A 23,857-nucleotide genomic window follows, 5' to 3' on the forward strand; every position below is an offset into this window, starting at 1 on the left:
CTATCACGGCTTTCAGTTGCCTTCTGACTGCTGGAATTTAGCAAGTCACAGGACGGACAGCCGAAGGGCATCAGGAGGGGGAAAAACAGTTTTCTTTGTCAGTTGCTTTTAGCAAAACTCTTGTGTTTTTCTTGGAGTGGGAAGGGGCAAGGCGGCCTTCAAAGAAAGGGGCAGGAGAACAGCTCTAAAAGCGTGAGGTTGAGCCCGAGAATGAGGAGCAGCAGACCCGGCTGTCTTCTGAAACAAATGGTGGCAGCTCCTCTTTCTGTGTGGTAGACTGGAAGAGACACGGCATCACTTATTGATGAGCTCTGGTCGTTCAAGGAGACGCACATGCTTCCTTCAAGGATACCGTCAAGCGTTGTTCCCTCTTTTTTCGATGCAAGTCCACCGCATGTGACACGTGATAGCCGAGGAACTGGACCCGGCTCGGCCCGCCGTGTTTCTCTTCAAATTATTAGCGGAGCTTTGTCTCCGCCGCCCTCAGGAGTTTGGAAAGAAAGTGAATCCTTCCTTCATCCCTCCGTCTCCCTTCTCCTCCGTCTTTGCACAACAGAGTTTTCCTGCAGCTCTGGTGAGGAATCCCCCCCGGGGGCGCTGGTGAGGAAGGGGAGGCGGAAGGACTGGGGCTGAGAAGTCTCACAAATTCCCCACATTTCCAGTAGATCGCGGGGACGGGAAAATTCCGCCGATTCCTGGGGGCCGAGCAATGTGGGAATGATGTGGGAATGATGTGGGAATGAGGAGCGCAGCGCAGACAGATTTGGCTGAGATCGGCCGACCCTCGTGGAATAACAATGAGTCTCTCCGTCTCCCGCCGCGTAAAACAAGCAGGGTTAGCACGGTGATAAAGAGTGAGTGAGTGAGGGGGGGGATTGAAGGGGGCGTGTGTGTGTGTGTGTGTGTGTGTGTGTGTGGCGAGTCCAATGCAGAACTTCATTTGGGAACCATGAACAGAATAAACCCCAAAACACTCTTTGCTGGAATCTCATTTCTGTGCCTGCATTTCTGTTCCTGCTTTAAATCCCATCGCTTGTGTGTGCAGCTTGGTCAGCATCAGTTATCCCTTATGTAGCGGGATGAAGTTAACAACTGCCTTTTAAAGGTGCTAAAATAATGACGCACAAACAGCAGCTTTGGTCAATCACATTTTGTACTCTAAATAATCTATTCATTGATTTATTAATCTATTGTACGTTCAGTTCGAAAAAAAAATATTTTTGTGACATTCACATAATTTTATCAATAAAGTCCATCAGTCTCCCTCTCTATCTACAGTGGATATATTTTTGTAATGTTACGCTTTTGAAAGGTGGCAGGTTTTGGTCTTGGCCACCACAGGCTGTCACTGGGTGTGATTCTCTACCTCTGTTGTGTGGATTAGAAAAAGAAGCTCCATTGAGATCAGAGTTTTAAAATGGGTGAAAATTTCAGTTTCGGCTGAAACCCCCCCCAACCCCCATTGTTAAAGTGCCACTCTGTAAAATGTTAAATCACTTCTTGTCCGTCTGTCTGTCTGTCTGTCACTCTCGTCTCTCTAAGCTGTATCCCAGCATCCTCTGCAGCAGTTTTGAACCTATTTTATATCCTCTTAAAGGCCCCGACGTTATCCGTCTTGTTGGAAATATGCTTCAAGTTTTCCCATTTCAGCATTATGTAATGCAGTTACAATGTCTCAAATAGACTTTGAATTAGCGATGGTCAGGATTCTATTTTTGCATTTGCTGGAATTTCACATTTTCCATTATTGCTCGAGCAGACAGATGAGGTGACAACCGTCTATCAGTCAGTTTTCTATGACTGCCTCTCCTGCACTCAGGGTTGAGGGATCCATCTATGATATAATTTTCCTTACACTGTGTCTCGTGCCAAAAAAGTTAATATAGATCTACAGCAGTTAATCGTGTGTGTGTGTTTTGGAGAGTTTGTCTTTTGGTGAGCATATTTCAGTTCATCTGGTGACATTAAAGTGCCTCCTTGGCTATATTTTCCTGTTCCTCTTCTTACTACCATGCCAAAGTACATGATGTGTTTTGATTGAGGGTGATGTGGTGATGATAGTGGGAACGGTTTTATAGAACAAAAACTGTTCTGCAGAAAGAAGATGTCATGAGGAGTTTTGGGGATATTTGAGTGTATTTCAAAGAGAGGAAGCAGCAACGTGAGCTTTGAAAAGAATATCAATATTCATATTATGTGGCATCGTCTGTTGAAATGAAATTTGTCAACAAAGACAAAGTTAGACTTCAGTTGAATACTTTCCAATTTGCAGTTTTGAGCAAATTTCCTACAGATGAGTAGATAGAGGTTTAGGAACGTCTCATTAGTTCTTGTCAGCTGAAATTTTTTAATCAGGTTTGCAAATGATGCAACACTTTGGAATAGCTCTCTTTGAAGGGACATTCCGCCCATTTGCTATGGAACCTATGGAAAAAGACGGCTTAAGGATCAGGATCAGGAATGAGAACATCAGATGGACAGTGAAGATGTTGACAGTGAATATAGGAGGATGCTCAGGTTGGAAGGTGAGGTTAGAGGAAGAGTGATGGGGAGCTGCGTGGATGGAGGGAAAGAGGAGGTTAGTTGGTGAGAGAGAAGAGGATACAGAAGACAGAGTTAAATGGAGGCAGATGATTTGATGTGGCTCCACTGAGGGAAGCAGCCCAAAGGAGAAGAAAGGGATGGATGCAGTGAGAATACAGTCAACATTTAGATGAGGTATATGTTATTTCTATTTATCAAATTACATCTGAATGCATGGCTAGAGTGAATGCCACCCAATCCCACCCCAGGATGGTTATGTGGATTAGAAAATGTCACAAGAGCCACCATTCACACAGTGGTCAGTACTTAATAGGTGAAATGTAATTTATTTTGGATAAACTACCCTTTACCCCCCCCCCCCCCCAAGCCCTTCTATATCTGATTCTTAAGGAGAAAAAAAAAGAAGTCAGATGAGATTAATGGGATGTGTATCAGATTTTCAGGACATAGGATGAGTCCCCTCCCCTCCCTCAAAGCCTGCATAAAGTTCTAGTAAATCCGGATGAGAGTGTTGGAGTGGCAGCACGCTGGGCGGGTGATGCGTTGTGTGAGGGTACACCAGATGTTGTGTAAATATAGCGGGAACCGGTCGTGACCACCCAACAATGCTGGAAGCATTCGGCAGACTTTTGAGATGCTGAGAGAAGAAAGTTTTCCTCCCGGCTCCTCCGTGTTTGCTCGGAATCATCGGATGGAATGATCTCAAGAAGACAAACAAAGAGCTCGATGAGTTCCACATGCTGTGTGTGGTCATGAATGATTTATGAGAGATCTACAGCGCGCTGAACATGCACCGAGTGCGAGGGGTTAATTTGCTCATCCGCAATTGAAGGAATATACGGGGACCATGCCTACACGGGCACTGAACTGTGAAATGAGGCAGGCAGTGTAAACTTTTACTGAAAAACCTCACCTTTTAATCGAGGATATTCCACGGAGAAACATTTCTATCAGTTACTGTTCATTCTTGCTTGCAGCCGTAAGTGCAGGAGAATGAATTAAAAAGGACAAAAAAAAAAACAACAAGACAAAATAATTCAATGAGTCCTGATGACACATTGAAGGGCAAACTGTGAGTTTGCTATAGTTTTTTAATTGAGTATTTCTGTTACTCACAAAACGTGTTTGCCATTTATTATTCATACGATGAACAAGCTGCTAGTGCGGCAATTAATAATTGAATGTGAACTCTGCCGTCTCAAAAGTTAAACAACAGCTACATTGTTTTGTTCAAAAATAATCAAAGGCTGCATTAACTCTGTTTTATTTTGAAATTGGAAATTAAAGGCATTTAACATTCAAACGGGTTCTACCAGAATGGAATTGAATGGAAATGTGTGTGTCGTGTTTTTTTAGCGTCCAAAAACATTTAGATTTGCATGAAGCTACATCCACTACAGAGGCGGCCACATTGCACCTCCTGATCCTGACATTGCAACTGGTGCAAGAGATCAAGTGGGGCATCAGACAACTGCGGTTAACATGACTTCAGACATACTTTTTGACCATTAGATGCAACTAAATCTTGTATCGCAGACTTTTAACTCTGCATTCAGGTACAGAAGTTTTTTCCAGTGTTAGAATTCAAAACAAGGAACTTTGGGTTCAAAGTAAATCTTTCGTCTTAATGCGAGGACGTGAGGAATATTCTAAGCGATTCATTAAAGTTATTGCAGGATGATTTGTGCCTTAGCGCTAGGCTTTTCATCAACAGCCCACCTAGTTTTTAGACTTGACTTGAGAATTAAGAGGTACTAGATCAGACTTCGGTATGCATAAAGGCATTAAAAGCTAACATAATACTAATCTAACATTGTTATATGCTGTCAAAAATGGTTTAGTTTGACTGAAATTTATTTACTCTTATTAAAACTGGCCTTCATTAAATACAGGTTGGCCCAATGGAAATATTTGCCCACAACACGATGACTCAATAGGACTAATGCATCCTTACAATCGAGTCTGGCCTCTGCACAAAGCTCAGCCTCTTCAGTTTCCTGCCCGGGGTTTTAACCCGAGAAGTGAAGCCACATAAATATGGAACAGAGAATGATGCTGGTAACAAAGCAAGACACAGGAAACCACTCCAGTTGTAGGAGCGTGACCCGCACGTTGCTGCCGGTTCGCGACCAGTCAACTTGGTCCAAGATTTATAAGCCAGAGTGTGACAGAGGAGTACCTTGCAGGAGAAACCGTGCTCCTCTCTAGTGCCTTTCCTTTGGAGACAAAGACAGCCGGCCAGGGAAATGGCTTGCTCGACCCCTGACCACGGCTCAGCTTTTCATGCAGAAGCCGACGTGCCTCTCCGGCCTTGTGAAAACAACGCCTAAGGTCATGTTCTTTTTGATCTGATTCAGATTCAGCGCGATGCGTCCCTGCTCTGCTGTGTCTGCTGTGCTCGGTAGCACCAAACAAACCAACTCTGGTACGAAGCCTGGGCTTTTGTGGTAGGAAGCGGGAGATCCATAGCTCTCATCTTTGGAAAGGTCAGGCGGCCACACACCGACTTGGCTGTCTCAGATGAGCTGCCTTCCGAACACACTTACACACACACACGAAAAACGTCAAGGATTATTATTCCAGATATGGAATTAGAAGCCCTTAGCCGCTCCTGCTGCACAAAATCATTTTGCTAATGGAATACGCCGATGGGTTTTGCAGCGGGGGGCTGGGGGAAGGGTGGGAAACGGGGGTGGGCAGGGGTGGGGGGGTGTAGGGGGCAGAGCAAAAGTTATTTCATAGGGAGCAGCAGATAATCCATTTTGCCAACACAGACCTGAGAGAGCACCCACTTATGCTATCAAGACCACCGGAGACACTCTAATCCATAATCCACTCTTCATTTGCGATTGCTTACATCAGGAAATTGCTTGCATCATACGTCCAGACCTCGAATAATAACAAAGTACATAATAACTGGCCTCCGGTGGCCGCTGCAAGCCATATTTGTATGCAGAGGTGGTGCCAGCCGTGAGGGAGCAGCCACTCTAACGGAAGCTATAATGGAGAGTTTATGCTTTGCCAGACGCCCAGAAGCCAAAGTGGTGCTACTAACACTAGCAGAGTGTTGGGATGTCTGTCGTTTTCTTTTTTTTCCCCCTTTTTCCCGTGATTGCTGCTGGTGGCAACGACAAATGGGAGCATCAACGTACAGCTCGCACCCGCAGTTTAACTACCACTGCACATATAGCTCAACAAAGCAGAGTGGGTTGAGTGCAAGAAAATGGAAAGTCAAAGTGGAGTTTTGCAGCAGAAAAGCCTCTGAAGTTGCTGCTGACTAAATGTGTGGAACAATGCTGCAAAGTCATGTCAACAAGTGAGAAACTTGATTTTTCTTCTCTCTTTCTGCTGCTGTGATCTGCCACGAGACCTTGCTGCATGGTAGAAAAGCCAAATCATGAAAATGGTCGGTCCTCCACCAGGATCACAGTGTCTTTCTTGAAAAGTCTCGCTTTTCATACCAGCTTCTTTCTTTTGTTGCACTAAAACTTGGGAGCCTTAATGAGGAAAATGGCACCGGGGAAAAAAAAAAAAAAAATCTGTTCAAATTAGTGCTCCACCGTGTAGTGGCATTTAGCATGTGAGAGGACTCTCATACTGAAGAGCACTGCGGGGAAACCACTGAAGCGTTCCGTCTATATGCTCTTCCTCTCACAGAGTGCAAATTAAGAGCACGGAGGCAACAACCTTAAATGGTTCCGCTGTGTTTTTCTCCCAAAAACAGACAGTTCTGAAGATCAATATATTCACGGTTGTGAATACAATTAGGAAGCACATGACTACGAGTGCAAAACAGAGCGTCCGCAGCAGTTGGCCGGCACTGATTGTGCGCAGGCTTGGAAATCATTGCCACCCAGCCGCAGGATGGCACCGTTCATTGCCTCTCAGGACAGGTTGCACGATGCCGTGTGCTTTGGCAGAACTGTGAGACTGCGCCCCAAATCACACACTTTCCATACTGTGCACTTCACTGTAGTGCATTTACCGTGCGGTGCACCGCGGGCTCGACACGGTGCAGTCGGTTTCGTCCCACATGGAGCGACGCCATTACTGCACCCACTGAAATTTTAAACACCAATTCTTCTTCTTCTTCTTCTTCTTCTTCTTCTTCTTCTTCTTCTTCTTCTTCTTCTTCTTCTTCTTTTTCTTCATCAGCATCATCTCCCGCAACTATTTAATGGCCAATTACAAGCAGATGGTAAAGTCTGCGCAGGCGACAGTTTATCAAACCTAAACAGACAGTGCTGTGTTATTCCTGACTAAATATTCAGCCATCGTTAAGAATATGTTAGTTACTAGATAGTGGATGATAAACAGCATCACGCCATGTATATAAATATATGTATATATATATATATATGTATATATATATATACATATATGCACACACACACACACGCACACACACACACACACACACACACACACACACACACACACACACACCAAGATATAAGCCTTATAATAAAAAAAAAAATAGCAGTATCTGCATCAGCAGGCTTGCTATCTGACCAGAATGGAAGCCAGTGGTACTGCAAGTCCAAAGCAGTGCCCTCTACTGGAACACTCCAGTAACAGCTCTGATAAATATATGAACGAATTTGCAAGATGCAGTGCATTGACAATGTCTTTCCCTCATCTGTGTCCATCAGGTGGCTCAGGTTCCCGTGGAGGCCTGTGAGCAGTACGCTACATGTGCCGAGTGCCTGAGCTCCGGAGACCCCCACTGCGGCTGGTGTGTCCTGTACAACATGTGAGTTCTGCCTCCCTCCTCTTCCTCTTCCTCTCCTTGCAGCCGAGGGATTAAAACCGAGAGATCTCGGCTCCCCAAAAACCGCCTGCAGAAAACTCCCAACATGTCAGAGCCCGGTGCGTGCGTGATGAGATGGGTTGGCTTTAACGTGGCTCTCCGGAGCTCGCTGTTTTCAACAGCTGTTAGGGCACAACAGCGGGTGGTTATTGGACAGCAGGATCCCTCTTACACAGCACTGATGAGGGGACGGCGGAAGCCCCGAGTCCAGCAGATCCTATGGATGTTCCCTGCCGGACGGCCGCTGTCCGAGCGAGGGATTGACCTGTGACTCGCAGCAGGTGTGCGAGCTGCACCTCCAGACACTCCGGGAACATTTTGGATTTGACCGCGCGCACTCCATCTCATCCCATCTTAATAACGCGACCCTGAGGTTAGCTTGCATAATGCTGCGACACACACAGCAGAGGGGATCCGGCAGATTAAAAGTCCTGCGTCTCTCCGCCAGCTGCCGTGTTTTTGAAGCTGACCTCAGCCGGGGATTAGCCTCGGTCCCGTCATACGATGTATGCCTCTCGAGCCGACAATAGCCGCATCCTAATAAGCATTCTTTTGACAGCGTCTCTCAGTTTTATCGAGTCGTCTGCGCCAGGGGGAAGCCATCCAATCGAAATCATAAAAAAAAAACAATACTTGTTTTCTTCCCTTTCACCTTGCCAACTTTGTCCCAGTGTGGATTTCATTTCAATAAAAACTTTATCTCTGAATCTGTGATATTGTGAAAATACTGCCTGTGCCCTACTTTCGGGAGCTTTTTGACTCGAGGATTTATTGTGAGGTTTGCAAAGGGAGGGCCAGGTAACAGTTCCCACGGTCGGTGCTTTCGAGGCGTCTTTAAAAAACAATATGATGCCGGTGGAAATATTCATTTATTTGTAATAAGTTTTAAGCTGCTAAGAATGAAACCGTAGCCTCAAACATCAGGGCGACTTGAATCAGGTAACAGAAAGATGGTCAAGAGGAGTAATTGTGCAAACATGCATCAACGTGGCAATATCGCACGTTACTTCATGATATGTGAAGGCCAGTTTTAAGCAAAATTTGGGCAACTTATTCATTTCATGTAAATTCATAACATTGAAACGGTCCCTAGCTGTCCGTATTAGCGGGCTGAGCTAAATTCTAATTTCACTCAGTGCACAGGCAGTCCAGTTTCTTTGCCTTTCCGAACACAACATCAAGTTGTGGGCCTGTCTGGGTGATGAAACACAGCTGAATGAGTGTCACGTCCAGCTCCCACTGCCCCTCCCCTGGGTTTCACACTCTGACATTGTGTTGAGAAGGGCTTTGCGGGACTCGCACAAAGCCTGACGTAAAACAAAAAAAGGGGGGAATAAATTGCTCCTTCAGACCAAAAGACAATGAATAAAAGAGATGAGAGATGAAAGGTGTCTGTTTTTGTTCTCCGTTTTTCGGGATGGGGGGGGCTTATCTGCGGTCAGAGGGTGACTGCGTGCCCGTCCTTCTCAACAAGCTGCAGTCGGCAACAGCTGTCTGTCCCAGAGTCCCATTCTTCTTGCATTGTTTTGTAATTACAGCCTCGGCACTCTTTGCACTGTCTCGGAAGGAGTCGCCTCCTCGGCAGCGTCTGAATGTGTATTTAGCGTCGTGAGTGCCGGACACGTCCAACGTAGAAATAAAGAGGGAGCTTTTTGCATTTCTGCAGCAACTCCACAGCCGAGGCACTTTTGTTCTTTTTAAACTCAGCACTTGTGATTAGAAGCAGCCTGCTGGTTGCTATCAGAGGCTGCGAAAGATTAACTCCTGTAATGCTGCTTTCAAAGAAATCTGCGCCACTAATACGGCCAAATAAAATAATTAAAGGAAGCTATCTACAAATCCCCTATTTCTAAAACTGGCCAAATTGCTGAAAGTCTGCCTCCCTTTCATCCCACCCAATGCTAACTTTAAATGCACTTTTACTTTATGTATATCTCTCGCGCAAGGTCACACACAGTGCCAACATTTTCACTTTTAATTGCCTGTTCTGAGCTCGGAGATGAAGCTTACTCTCTGGTGGCACTGAATATAAGTTCTCCTCAGCTAAAAGGGAATTGAAACAACGTTCTGAACTGGTTAGGAACCCAAGTGTCGAGCAGGATAACATCATGCAAACGGAAGCTGCCGTAAACATACACACGATTGTGTCGAGTCTAAAACTTTGTGAGGAAAGAAGAACACACGCGAGACAGAGGAATGAACAGAAGTGTAACCTTTCCTGTGAGTCACACGCAGCTTCCATCTTGCTTTGTTTAGCCACAGCCATGTCATCAGTTGTCTGAGCTCAGGTTAATTAAGGTCAGTAATATCTAGGATTGTGATTCCTTCCTTGGTGTTACAGTTATTTGTCTGGGTCACTGTTACAACCTATTGAAAGAACTATTTTGTGTAAAATCAACAAATCACATTACATTCATTGACTGAAATGCTGAAGTTTTGCAGACTTGGATATGTTTTCCCCCTGTTGAATGTTGTTTATATTTGATGTGGAACTTTGTTTTTGGTTTCTGAATTTTAAATCTGAATTTGTATGATTCTGGTGTGAAATCAGCTTATCAAGTCCGAGCAGCTTGAAAAAATATATTGTTTCAATTTTATCTGAATGTTTTTTCATAGAGCTCCTATTTTGGACGACTGAATTCCGCTATTCAAATCTGAGCAGCTCGGAAACCTATTGTCCGATTTTCACAATTTGTAGGTTGGTGTCTGAATCTCAAAACTTTTTTTTAGAAACACTCATCTTCAATGGGTTTATACCTTATTTCCTTCAGAATCAGGTGGAACAGGTTCAATTACTTGTGTTTGCAACTATACAACATAGTATAAATATTTCATAAATTATGACAACTGCGCATGTATGCAACATAAGCTACATGGACGTGCTTTATACAAATACATCTTCGTGGCAGGATAAATAAAGTAGACTCCACCTATCAATAATTAATATTGTGGACTTATTCATGAATGTTTGTAGGAAAAATAATCGCCCTTGTCAAAATCTCTTCAATCCAGTGGGTTATATGCCAACCTCCCAGTGATGCAATATGGAACCTAATGTTTGCCGTGCGTTGTTTTCTGAGGTTTGCACTATTTCTTTCCGTCCACAGGTGTTCCAGGAGAGATCGCTGTCTCAGGGCGGAGGAGACCTTCCGCTACGCCACTGACATTGACCGCTGTGTGAAAGTCATTGCTCACCCGGACAGCATTGCTGTATCAGCACACAGTGTCCCGGTGGGTCTGCTTATCATCGCCGCAGTCAGTCGCCGCTTTGTCACTCCAATCACAGCGGGCCATGTTTATGAGCAATCGCCAAGTGCAGCCTCGCCCGGCCACGTGTGATACCGTGTAATATCAGACGGATCGAGAAGATTAGTTCTGTAAGAGGAGCGGAGGTGGGTGGGTGGGTGGGTGGGGGAGGCGGGCGGGTGAGATGCACTCGGCGTGGCGTCTATTTCATTGCATTTTTGGTTTTAAAATTCCAAAAATAGACGAGGTGGGGGGGGGGGCGCAGTGACGCCGCCAGGGTCACCTGCAGATTAAATTCCCACAGAATTTGAATTAATAGCGAGTAAACTTGGCAGGGACGCTGCAGGGAAACGTAAAGCAGGATCAGGGGAACATTTTAAGGTAATAGTTTTGATGTTTTAGGAAATGCAATCGAGCAGACAGACAGGATTGAAGACACCTTTGCATCTGTGTGGGAAATTTTTTGGCCGAAGCTGTAAAAGCTGTTCTGGGATGTTGACAGGAAACAGGAAGAAACTGGCGTGAATCCAAACAGAAAAAAAAGATTAAAAAAACACCAAAAACCCCTTCAGCCATCTAATTAAAATGATGCCATTTCCTTTGCTGTCTGCAAAAAACAGAAAGTGTGAAGTAGCAAATGTCTAATTAATGGTTAGTTCAGTTTTGTACTGGTCAATTCTTGGCTGCTTTTACATTGAATACATGCTCCTGCTGTGGTCAAAGGGTTTTTAAACAGTCTGAACTGGCCTGTTTCATCCCGTCATGAGTCAGTGAAAGAAGAGTGCTAGGCTACGCTAACATCTCCAGGCAAAACAAACCGCACGCATGGAACTATTCACTGAACTGATGCAAAGGAGGCTAGAGGAAGCGGGTTCCCGTGCAACCAGCCCCGCCCCCTGAAAGTTCAACCCTGTCCCTCCTCTTCTCTTCAAGCTCCTGCTGGAGGTCAACAATGTCCCGGACCTTTCCGCTGGGATCACCTGTTCGTTCGGCCAGCAGGCCCAAATGGAGGGTCACGTCAACGGGAACAGGGTCATGTGCCTGTCCCCGGCTGGGAAGGAGGTGCCGAAGATACCAGAGGGACAAGGTGAGCTGAGGTCAAATCAACCCCAAGGTCCCAATCGTCCTTTCTGTCTTCTCCAAGACGTCAGTGGAGGAGCCTCACATGAATGATTATCCAAAAATAAATAAATAAATAAAATCTTGTATTTAGCCCTGTGTTTACAGCCGCCTGATAAAAAGTTTTATGTTCCTGCTAAATACTGAAGCTATGTTGTGCCTGCCACACGATCGGAAGGAGACAAAAACAGAGTTGGTCAGTCAATGTCTGGCTCGGGGGTGTTGCCACAGCCCAGGGATAGAACTGTTTGTTACATCATGAAGGGACAATTTTTCTCAACTGCTTGTCTTAGGACACGCTTTTCGAAAAACTGACTCCTGGGGAAGTAGTATTATTGTTAATGTAAAGACCCCCCGAGTAAACCTAAACAGGTAGTGGCAGGAGAAATGTTTAGAAAATCAATAACTACCCACAACACACACACACACACATACATACACACATACACACACACACACACACACACACACACACACACACACACACGCACCTTGTTTTCGGAGTGACCGCTGCATTTCCTGTTTATCTAAAGAGTTGGATAAGTAGCGTAGAATTTCCTCAGAGAACGAAGTGCTAATCCCCTCCACTGAAGTTTGCACCTGAAGGTTTTCTGGTGACAGCGGCGGCGTGTCTCACACACCAGGTGGCTCTTTACAGAAGAGTGATAAAAGCATTAACTTTTTTCCTTTTTTTCCCCCCCTTGCTCCTGCTTTTGGCACTTTGTTTTTCCTGCCTTTCGTGACATCCTTGGTGCTTCTCTCGTTCTCTCCGCCTCCTCCTCATCCACTCACTCTGCCTGTCCTCCCGTCCTTTCTGTCCACCCCCCCCCCCCCCCCCCCACCACCACCACCGCCACCGCCACCGCCACCGCCACCACCTTCCTCTCTTCCACCCTAGACTGGGCCGGCGTGGAGCTGCGCCTCAACTCCAAAGAAACCGGTCAGATGGTGGCCAGCACCGAGATAAAGTTTTACAACTGCAGCACCCACAAGACGTGAGTCCAGCTTTCGCTGCTCCTCCTTCATCCTAGCTCCACCAGCATCGCTGAGTAGACAAAGGAACTTAATTTAGGGCAATGATGTACTGATGCTCACAGCTCCACTTAAGACCAGACTGTTAGATAGCCCGTCTGACTTCAATTTATCCGTCGGCTCCAATTTCAATCAACATGCTGCATCCGCCGCTGCCTGTTTGTTCCGTCTGGGCTTAAACTAGCAGTTTGTCAGCACCAAAGCACAAACATTTTCCATTCTCTTGCCGTCGTCGGTGATTATTTTCCTTTTCATTCTCTACTCTTGCGCCAAGAGGTGGATATTCACACCTCAAATCTGCTTATTAGCGGTGCATTGTTCGTAAGCAGCGGAGGCTTTGGCGCCGCCGCCTGAATAAGCTTCCGCAGACAGTCGTCTCCCAGGGCCGCTGAACAGATAAGCGCCAGACTTGTGCGCCCTTTTGACTTGGCTTGGTCCTCTGGGGGTGGGGGGGGGGCCTCGCCCCACCCGTGGAATATGTTTGTTGTAAGATATGGGACCTAAAAATTTGATTTTGGCCTTGCCGCAGTGCCTGGAGGGAAGATAAAGTAATATAAATTTAAAACGCGCTTTATTGTACTGCTGTTTTCCAATATAAGCTCCTTTGCGGTTCGGGGTAGCTGCTTTGATTTTGAGCCATTATGCAAATGACAACTGAATGTAACAACAAATGTGAATAACAATTATATTAACACAAGAGGGGATCTTATTAGGATTAACGGCAATTATCAGCATGTGTCCGCTTTAGATGAAGACTGCAAATTAGCAAGTTGAGAAAGAGGGCGCGGGGGGCAATTTAGAACAGAATAGGATAGAAATTGCTCTGATTCAAAAAAGGACAAAAACAACCACAATGTGCAAAATAATAGCTAAAGCTATAGTGAAGCCCACCAATAGAGAGCAAGGAGGCTGAATAAAGATGGAACAAAGCCGTGTCCTACTGGCAGTTCATGAGAGACTCATATCACTGACGTGAGACACAATTTCTACTTGCGCAGCTCATAAATAGATGTGAGATAAAGTGGAAGACCAGAAAACAGGGAACAACACCAGCTTGTTTTTGCCATATGCTCTCTTCGCATCAGATGCTGCTAAATCACAGCAACGAAAAGAGGCGCATGCTTAGTTCAAGGATTTACTTCAGCCATTTACTGCGAATGTTTTACTTCTCTCCACACCGTCTCTGAGTGGCACAGCGATAATGGAAAGAGGGAAACTTTTTTTTGGTCGTTGTTCTTCTGGACAGCGCGTGGCCCTGCGCATGTGTGTCAGATCTGAAGTGACGGCAGCGCGGCCGAACTCCGCTAACCTTTAGCAGCGAATCAAACCCAGCCAGCAAAACACAAGCCACGTTCTGGGATCTGTTATAAGTTCACTCCTGGAGCGGGCGGGGCGCCGCAGCGCGGCGTGATGGATGGTGCAGTGGCCGGGCAAACACAGGAAATTAGCCCGCGGTGGATACATACGCCACCTATTGAACGTGCGCTTTGACTGCGACACAAACGGAATAGAAGCCGATTAGGCCATTAGAGGGGAAAGAAAAAAAGCTCATCACACTATGCCCCGCGCTCACGCGGCCTCCATTAACTGCAGTGTGACCCGGCGAACTCCTGTGATTAATATTTCAGCCCAAACGCACTTCATCAGCCCGCCACCTCTGCCTCTAACCAACACCATCGCCTCGCCATCACATCGTCCCCCATAATCAATTAGCCAGCGTTTGCGGCTCCCTGCCAGTCTGTTCCTAATAATGCACCCCCAATGCGCCCCCCCCCCCCCAAAAAAAACAAAAAACAAAAACATAGCTCTCTGTCTCAAACACGCGCAGAAATACACACACCTCTGTGTCCATATTGGCCCCCAGGCAGCTCATTAATATCAAAATTGAATGCCACCGTACTGCTTATTGGCAATTTGCTGTGAGCAGCAGGATTTTAACGCTGCGCTGAAAGTTGTTTTGACGTTTTTTTGTTTTTTTTTGCCGTTTTATCTGATTACATCACCAGATACAGGAGAACAGATTTTAATAGTGCACAATGATGTTCTGTGCAAAGTCCTTGCTACTGTAAAAAAAAAAAAAAAAAAAAATCATCCTCCTGCCTTTTGCAGTCACATTCAGTCGGATACGTTTCCATCGGACACGTTGACATGATGAATTCTGCTGGAACTCTTCATCACACACCTCTTCAATCCTATCCATAAAAAAACAGCAGACACACATGCTTTTTCTTTCCTTTTTGGTCTGTAATATATAAATGAGAGCATATCTATTGGGGGGGGGGGATAAAAATGAATGCAGTATGAAATGACCTGTTCTTTTCGCCCCGCAGGTGTCTGTCATGCGTCAACAGCACCTTCCGCTGTCACTGGTGCAAATATCGCAACCTGTGCACCCACGACCCCAGCAGCTGCTCCTTCCAGGAGGGCAGAGTCAACGCCTCCGAGGTGCGGCACATTTACATGGAGCATAAGCTGCAGTCACGCGTGACAGTCGAGCTTCACCTCCTTCTGTGACAGCTGCCTTGCAGACGCAAAACGCCGTTTAAATGTAGAAGTCGCTTCAGAGCAGCTGATGAGTGAAAGTAAAATTGTGCAGCAAAGGCAGCAGATGTTGTCGTTATCTGCCATCCAAACACAGAGACCAACTGGAAAAACAAAAATATGAAATATCATCTTTGTTTATTGACAGTGAAACAAAAGCAATGGCATCATAAAACTGCTCCCACAGTTTTATCTGAGGTCATAAGTCAGCTTGGGGCAACTTAAAGCTGCACAACTGCACTCAGTTTGATAATTACAAGTGCACAGACTCACTTACAATATGATCCTAATAATATATAATGACCTTCTTTCTTTTAGTGTTTCAGACTTGACTTTTCAAGAGGAACAAAGAGGAACATGTTGTCTTTGATTTAAAGTGATAGCATCTGTTTGTCAGGTTGGCAAACTGACGCTGGCAGCCTGTAAGAAATCTAAAACATCAAATTTCAAATCATGAAAGCATTTGTCAAAGGCTTCAAAATCATTCATTCGTGCCATTAATGCACACAAATTATAGAGTAGAACACAGCAAGCTGGAACAGTTTGCGTGAAAGAGGCTTTTCAGAGAGATTCTCTGCGTCCGCAGAATCCTCCCCTCTCACTAAACATTTTCCTGGTGAACACAAAGTCAAAAGTTTACAGGCCTCCCCACAGTTGCAAGATGCCTCTTTGGTAAATGGCTTTGGAGTGCTTCGCTCTGGGGCACGTTACAACTGCATGCTCTCTGGTTCCGAGTCAGATTCAATCAGAGTAAAAGCAAGCAATGAATAAAACACAATGACAAAACCTATTGCCCCAAGTCGTCCAGTATGCTTGGACTGGGTCTGCGTATTTACAGCACAGGTACAAGAATCACAGTTAAGGTTTGGTTTTGCTCTTTTGGAAAATTGAACACGAGGCATGTGAATGTGAATTAAGTTTGGGATTAACGATTTGTTTGCCCTATTAATCCCAGTGTGACATAATTCCTCCAAGTTTGTGCGTCTCATTCATATGTATAAACAGAGATTACAGGGGGAATTGTGGATACACAAACGTACCGTGTGGGAGGCCAGAAAAGTCTAATGCACACCCTCCGCCCGCACACACGGGGAATGCTAATGTGTGATAAGCCAACATGAAAAGGTATGTTCTCTGCCGATAGCGCTCATATAGAACATGTGGACGTGCGTTATTTCCGCAGGACTGCCCCCAGCTCCTTCACTCCGGTGAAATCCTCATCCCGGCCGGCGAGGTCCGACCCATCACCCTGAGGGCCCGCAACCTTCCGCAGCCGCAGTCTGGCCAGAGGGGCTACGAGTGCGTGGTGAACGTGCAGGGTGTCAGCCACCGTGTGACGGCGCTGCGCTTCAACAGCACCAGCGTGCAGTGCCAGAACAGCTCGGTACGACCTCAGACACTCCCTCCGGGACTTGGATTTCGCGCGGGGAAAGTACACAGCAAGTCAGAGGAGCGAACGCACCCGGGATGTCGAGCAGACGGGGGAGAAAAGTGGAGAAAAGGGGGGAAAACGACGGTGACGGGTGGGGAAAAAAGTGGAAGGCGTGTAAGACAAAGTGGAGTGATGGAAAAGGAAAGCGTGAATCCAGGAATGACAAGGTTGGGCGAGGCGGGACAGGAGCGGCAGGGAAAGGAAGGGTTTTTTTTGTCCTCCTTGCAGGAGGCATATTAAACACTGCATTTCAATGCAAAGCATATACGGTACCTTGTGTGACAATGAATGAAAAGGCCATTTACTTCAGATGCGGATGATTGCCTACCTCCGCCCCGGGTTTGCCTCGCTACGTGTCAAAGAGTGGCGAAGCTGACAAGCATGGCAGAAATGACAGATGGTTAAAAGCCTCGTCTCTCCTCGTGCCCTTTCCCCCACTCATTTTCGCTTACTCCCTCTGTTATTTCGTGTGTGTGGGTGTGTGTGTTTTTGTCTTCTTCCTGCATCCTTTTCCTCCCGTTGACTCAGTCCGTTTCTGCTTTTCAGTACATGTACGAGGGTGTTAAGATCAGTGACCTGGCAATGGACCTCTCCATCGTATGGAACGGCAATTTCATCATCGACAATCCCGAGAAGATTAAAGGTACCGCTGCCATCCATCACTGCCAGGCCAGAGGGGTATAAAGCACTCAATCCACAGGGGATAGATGGGTTATTGAGATCACTTCAAGGCTTCCAGGGAGCCCGGAGAGAAAGTTCGCAATAGTTCGGGATGGTTATCAAAAGGCACCACATCATACGTGAGCCCCCGAGGGATGAAGACCGAATCTTCATGTTTTCCCACGTTCGCGCTCAAAGCCGTGCCCGTCGTCCTCTGCATCATCATCATATTTTTCATGTGTCACTTTCGGTTGTGCAGAAACAACCAGGTATACTTGGTTGGTAGTTGTCACGTGCGTTACATGGGCATAAATCTGACCCCGAGCAACCAGGGGGCAAAAGGACATAATCCTTATAGTGGTATGGTTCAACTCAGGTGTCAATAGTCACTGTGAACCTTTTTAAACAAAAGTAGCTAAAGTTTAATCGAGTTTGTTCCTACATTAGACCAGTTCCCACTGACAGTTCCTGTGTGTCCTGCCTCAGTTCACCTCTACAAGTGCAGCGCTCAGCGGGACAGCTGCGGCATGTGTCTGCGGGCGGACAGGAAGTTCCAGTGCGGCTGGTGCAGCAGTGAGGGCCGATGCACCATGAGGCAGCACTGCGCTCCCATCTCCCCCTACACCAGCCGCTGGCTCAACCTCTCCACCAGGAACGTCAAGTGCACCAACCCACGCATCACTGAGGTCTGTCCGCTCAATTAATTTGTCAAACATCTCACGTTCCCAAGTGAGCAAAGGTTAGAAGTTTGGGCTGGAGAGAGACGGAATTGCAAAATCTTTTCATTGCGTAAAAATAGTGCACTAGGAAAAGTATGAAAGAGGAAACACGGTGGAACTAAAAAAGGAAGATTTAGAATCCATCACAGTTTACTGAGACAGACGACCAAACTGGAGAGAAACATGAAAAGAACAACCTAATTTAACTCATTCAGGAAAAATGTGGCAAGGTGCTTACCAGCAATGTTATATGGGCCAGTCTTCAATTGCTTACTAGCATCATGGAAACTTGGTGACGTGGTGAAGATGACTTGCCAATGTTTGAAGCCAGCATCAGAATGAGTAAGACAGAGGATTGTAGTGACTTTGAATGTGGTGAACAGAGTTGGTCTCGTATTTTGTAAAAAGTGATGATAATGGCGATAATGGCGAGGGCGTTAAATGTCAAGTCAAGTCTATCTAACGTGTTAAATCCAAGCATCATTGCCCACAATGCTAAACAAAGGCTAGGATATTAGTTGGTGGGAAAAACAGGTAAGGATGTAAGGATGACGCTGCTCCAGGGTTTTGGAGCATACCCAGCAAATGCACAATCTCTGAGATACACAGTAGGAAGAGGCCAAACCATTCAGAGCTTCATAGACAAAATAGGAGAAGCTAGAAATCAATCCGGAGGTTCACAGGCAAGCGGTGGAAAGAGGCGAATGTGTTGAACCTGAGTCTGTTGGCCATAAATATCCAGCTACAGGCGTGTTTTCTTTAATCTCTCCCGCTCAGTAACAGAAAACAGTGAGCCAACACATCTCTGCACCGTCCCCCCCCTACCCCACACCCCCGCCCCCACCCCCGGCTCCCTCCCCATCCAACTTCTGCATCCAAGTGCTTGTTTACCTGAGTCTCATATTCCACGAATCCACCAAGATCTTTAGGCGTTTGACAGCTGAACAAATTTGGTTTGTTTGGAATGCGCTGATGGATCTTTAATTTCACAAACTCCTGAACATTCTGGTGAATGAGCCGCAGCAGGTCCGACTCGCAGATGCGAAGCCCCCCCCCCCCCCACCAATCCCCACTTCAAACGAGCCGCGAGTCTTTGATGTCCCTGTCACATTATTAGCGTTTCTGAAGGAGCTGCGGCAGAATTAATCAAGTAGTGAGCGTTTGCGCGCAGCATTGCTCCTGTTCTGCTCTGCAGGTCCGAACGTCTCCTGCTGGGCTGCTTAACTTTGCCCTGGAAAGGATTGTCAGTCGGCTTCTCCAGGTTTCGCAAGTCGATGCATTATTCATGAGAGTTTGTTTCGAATGAGTCGCATCAGAATATGATTAGTAAAAATGTGCATAGCTTTACAGTGATTCACACTTGCCGATTGTCATTAGTCTCTGCAGAAGCTTTTAGTCAAGTAATTTTTTTTTTTTTCCCCACGCGTGCGGCCAACTGGGAGGATTCTCACGTGTAGTGTGAAATGTTACAGACTTTTTGACCAATAATTTATAGTCAGCACGGTTGCCACAGGCTTTGAAATTGAGGTTGGACATTAACAACTTGGACAGTGTCCAAGACAGTGTATCACAAGCCAAAGTAATATGGCAGCAAGTTCAGAAACTCTTGGGGAGCCCCTATTAATCCAGAATATTACTTTCTACAGTTTTTATTGACCACGGCCACGTAGTTGTTTGTTACGTCTGGTCTGTCCAAAAGATTGCAAACTTTCCAAACCCTGCAGACTGATGCTCAGCGCTGCTAAAAGCCAAGTGTGTAACACTTACGGGGCTGTGTTTGCATGAAATGGATATTCACTACAAATAAATAAATCTTCTCTTTTAATTTGCTACTGATCAGTGCTTATAGTTATATAAGGAGCAAGTGTACTTGCAACCTCCTATAATGTTTGAATGGTTACCATTGGATTCTAATAATCACATTGTGGGGTCTTTTTAGGATTAAATCAGTCAACTGTTAATATTTACACAAGCAATTACAATCTACTTGTACTTAGTGGCCCTTCCACAAACTAAAATATGTCTATTTATAATAAAATCACCAGGACTTCCTTCCTTTTGCTTCCTGAACAGGTGAGTCCCGTGGCAGGACCTCTGGAAGGAGGTACGCTGGTCACCATCCAGGGTCTGAACCTGGGTCTGTCCTTCTCCGAGCTGGAGGACAACGTTGAGGTGGCGGGCGTGAAGTGCACCCCGCAGGAGGAAGGATACATCACCGCGGAGCAGTAAGTCAAGACTCCTCCACTGCACTGTGTGTGTGTGTGCGCGCGCGTGTGTGTGTGTGTGTGCAGGAAAATAAGATGGAAAATCTTGATTACTCCCTCATGCCAGAGACTGGGGACAGGATAAGCAGGAGTCCAATAATGTCTCATCAGGTGGTGGGATTGTGGGATTGTGTGTGTGTGTGTGTTGCATTGCTCCGATGCAGTCGGAGCCAAAGGAAGAGACGGCGGTCTTTGTCTCGACGCCTTTATGGGGATGTCGGCACAGCTGTAATTGAAATGCACTGCATGTCGCCGGCTGGAGGGACAATTTGTTAGCCATGTGTTTCTCTCACAGCCATGTAATGCGATTGGGCTCAGGCTGCGGGCTCTTTATTTATATCCCTGTTTAAAAAAAAAGGAAAGAAAAGAAAACAGGACGTAGGAAAAAAAAGTAAAAAAAAACATGCTAGCAGAAAATTGGAAAAGTCTTGTGATGTATGAATGACATGGACGATTCACTGGCTGCCCTTTTAGTATTGGGGGAAGGGGAGTTTCCTCGCACGTTTGTCGGGCGGGCCATTCATTTGGCCGTCCGCAGTGCTTTAAAACACGCCGTTACAGCTGTTACTGCCATTAATTTCTGCACGGGGTCAGTCGCTATAATGACTTATTCATGGCGCAATCTATCTTGTCGAGTCGACAAGCGATACTGACTTACTGAAGAAGCCACTATGTCGCCATGGCAACCGGGGGGGGGGGGGGGGGGGTAATGGTGGGTGGCAATCGAGCCGAGATAGAGGGGGCTAGTTTATCATTTGAGTTATATTGCTGTTATAGGTTTCCCATTAGGAAGAAAGATAGCCCTCCGTATTGACCCACAACTTCTATGAAAGTCCGCCTCAATCACGCTGGCCGGCAGAAGCTGTTTCTCCACCCAGTGTAGTTCATAACAAATGGGGCCGCAGTGCAGTTCTTGCAACCCTGCGCGAGTGCGTCCGCTTGGCTGGTGTCCCCTGCTCTTTAAGCACACCAGTGTTAAAGCGCTTGTGTCGTTTTGCCATCGGCAGGATTGTGTGCGAGATGGCGGCGGCGCCGAGAAGAAGTGCTCCCGGTCCGGTGAAGCTGTGCGTCGGCGAGTGCAGGCCGGAGCTGAGCGTGCAGTCCTCTCAGCTCTACTCGTTTTTGGTAAGGAACTTTTATCCGTTTCGGCAAAACATCAAGTGTATGTGTGCAATTAATCAGGCTGAACCAGTATGGGGACACAAGATTGAACACAAATGAGCTAATCATTATTTGGTCACGTCTGGTAATTTGTTCACTCTGTGCAGCTAATGAGAGGAATGGTTGGGGGGATTTTACCCCCTCGTGAAACAAAAACTCAAACTAAAGACGATTCCTTGTTTTTAAATACCGAAACGAATGAAATTATCATTTAATGGTGACTGACGTTCTGCACAATGAAAAAATTAAGACCATTATGTCCAGCGATCAGGTGACAATAATCAATATGGCCGCATTTATTATTAATCACCGAACAGTAGCTTCTGATTCCCAAGAGGTCACATGTTGATTATGGAGAACTCCAGCAGGAGCGTGCGGTTCCTTTGTTTACGCTAAAAAGACATAAGACTACCTCTTTTAGGATGAGACTTTATATACTTGATTTGAAATGCGTGCTAGCATCCTGACTCGATAATCAGGGTTCAGATTCAGATTTGTGCTGATCCATTCGTCGTATATAATTGCAAAAGTCCGACCTTAAACGTACACCGTCTTGCTGTTCAGCCACCCGAATGTGGAACAATTCTTCTGTGAATTTGTGTTGCTCACAGACCCCTTCAATGCTGACGCTCACCCCAGGCCGAGGGCCTGAATCTGGGGGCACCAAGGTTACTGTCACTGGAGAAAACCTTGGCGCTGGCAGCGCCGTGAACGTATACTTTGGCACTCAGACCTGCGAGCTGTTCAGGTGAGCCTGAAATACACAATTCATCCTTGAGGCCAATGTGGAAAAAAGAGACTGCTGTGTTAAATGCTACGTGCGTGCCATTGGATACAGATGAAACTGTGCACCTGCTTGTTTTGGTCCTGATTTGTGAGGCGGTGTTGAAACCCATAGTACTGCTCTCTGTATTTATAGGTATCTATTTAAGGTTCATGATGCCTCACGTGGTTGGTGTCAGGAGGGGTGAGCTTTCAGAACATTACATGGAGCGCCCTCCAATTAGTCTTCCATTCCTAATTTGTCTTAAATCAGGCAGGCAACAAATCCTCTATCCTTACAGTGGCGCAGTACTGTGGACTGGCAATGAAAGGCTTCACCAGTAGTGAACAGGAAGTTACAATTAGATGTACAGATGAAACAACAAACAGAAAAGTCACCCTTTTGGTATCACCTCCAGGAGAACGCCGTCAGAGATCGTGTGCTTCTCCCCGCCGTCAGTGACCGGCGCCGGGCCGGTGCAGGTCAGTCTGACAGTGGACTGGGCCAGAGTTCCTGGCAGCCTGGCCTTTGAGTACATAGAAGACCCCACAGTCCAGCGCATTGAGCCCCTGTGGAGCATCACCAGGTAACCACACAACGCTAAATCCAAACACTAGCCAGACATCTGCTCTGATACCTCATTGGAGAAGGAGTCCCAGGAGCTGCTGTGCGAGTTAAGTTCAACAAGGCTCTTCAGTGATCTCCATCGGTAATCAAAAAGAAGCACAGCTTTTCACGTCCTGTCAGTGAGCTCCTTTGTACAAATTCGACCAGAACGTTTTACTGCTACCGTTTGCTTGATCGTGACTCCCCTATGTATTCGCGTCCATAACAACTGAGCAGCCTCAGCTGTGTTCCGCTTGACAAAAGAGACAACTTTGTTTGTCTTCATGGGGTAGGATTACTCAGCATGCTAGCTAAGGTCAGTATGTGTTAGCTTAGCTGGCTCACATGCTTCAATCACCATGTGATTGCAATTTGTCCAGTAAAGGCAGATGTAGAGAATGAACACAAAGATAGATTCACTTCCCATGCATACAAATTACTTCCACCAAGGCTATTTAACAATAAGTAATCAATGATCACACCAGTGATTGCATGATGGGGAACTGCCTGTGTATTCATGTCCACAACACCTGAAAGAATCCCTACCTGTGTTCCACTTGATAAAAAGCGACACTGGGATTGCTTCATGGGGTGGGATTTATCCGCACTTTATCCCTGCAGATTTGACTTCAGAGACATACCCGTGGCTCTTAGCTTCCTCACCGGGCACAGGAGCTTTGTGGAGTTGCAATCAAGAACCCACACCATGATTGTGCAGTCTCACTATGTGGCCACGCGCGGCGGTAGCCTTTGAAGTGTGAGGGGAGAAGGATTGGCACTCTGTCAGGTCGGCTAAACTGGCTGTTTTTAATTGAAGGCAACTCTTTTATTCTTCCCATCATCCCACCATGCTTCTACCATTCAGCATGCATAGGCCTCACGCCGTTGCACAGGTTACACAAAGAATAGAGAGGGTTGTTTATTTTAGTCACATCTCGGCAGATATGTAAACAAGCGGCA

At 46.2% G+C, this 23,857-nt stretch overlaps 1 protein-coding gene across 1 annotated transcript in view; it reads left to right on the forward strand.

Annotated features, from left to right (window-relative positions):
- LOC142887314 (plexin-A2-like) overlaps window positions 1-23,857 on the forward strand; it is a 74,191-nt gene that overhangs the window by 32,822 nt on the left and 17,512 nt on the right. The window contains exons 5-16 of the mRNA XM_076024851.1: window positions 7,197-7,297; window positions 10,462-10,585; window positions 11,534-11,687; window positions 12,618-12,714; window positions 15,082-15,196; window positions 16,476-16,676; window positions 17,271-17,367; window positions 17,871-18,070; window positions 20,177-20,328; window positions 21,375-21,492; window positions 22,140-22,276; window positions 22,710-22,877. Coding sequence (XP_075880966.1) covers window positions 7,197-7,297; window positions 10,462-10,585; window positions 11,534-11,687; window positions 12,618-12,714; window positions 15,082-15,196; window positions 16,476-16,676; window positions 17,271-17,367; window positions 17,871-18,070; window positions 20,177-20,328; window positions 21,375-21,492; window positions 22,140-22,276; window positions 22,710-22,877 — 1,664 coding nt within the window. The remainder of the gene's footprint in view (window positions 1-7,196; window positions 7,298-10,461; window positions 10,586-11,533; window positions 11,688-12,617; window positions 12,715-15,081; window positions 15,197-16,475; window positions 16,677-17,270; window positions 17,368-17,870; window positions 18,071-20,176; window positions 20,329-21,374; window positions 21,493-22,139; window positions 22,277-22,709; window positions 22,878-23,857) is intronic.

Source organism: Nelusetta ayraudi, unplaced genomic scaffold (assembly GCF_046127955.1).
Source record: "Nelusetta ayraudi isolate G7.1 ecotype Tasmania unplaced genomic scaffold, CSIRO-AGI_Nayr_v1 ptg000017l, whole genome shotgun sequence".
Taxonomy (NCBI): Eukaryota; Metazoa; Chordata; class Actinopteri; order Tetraodontiformes; family Monacanthidae; genus Nelusetta; species Nelusetta ayraudi.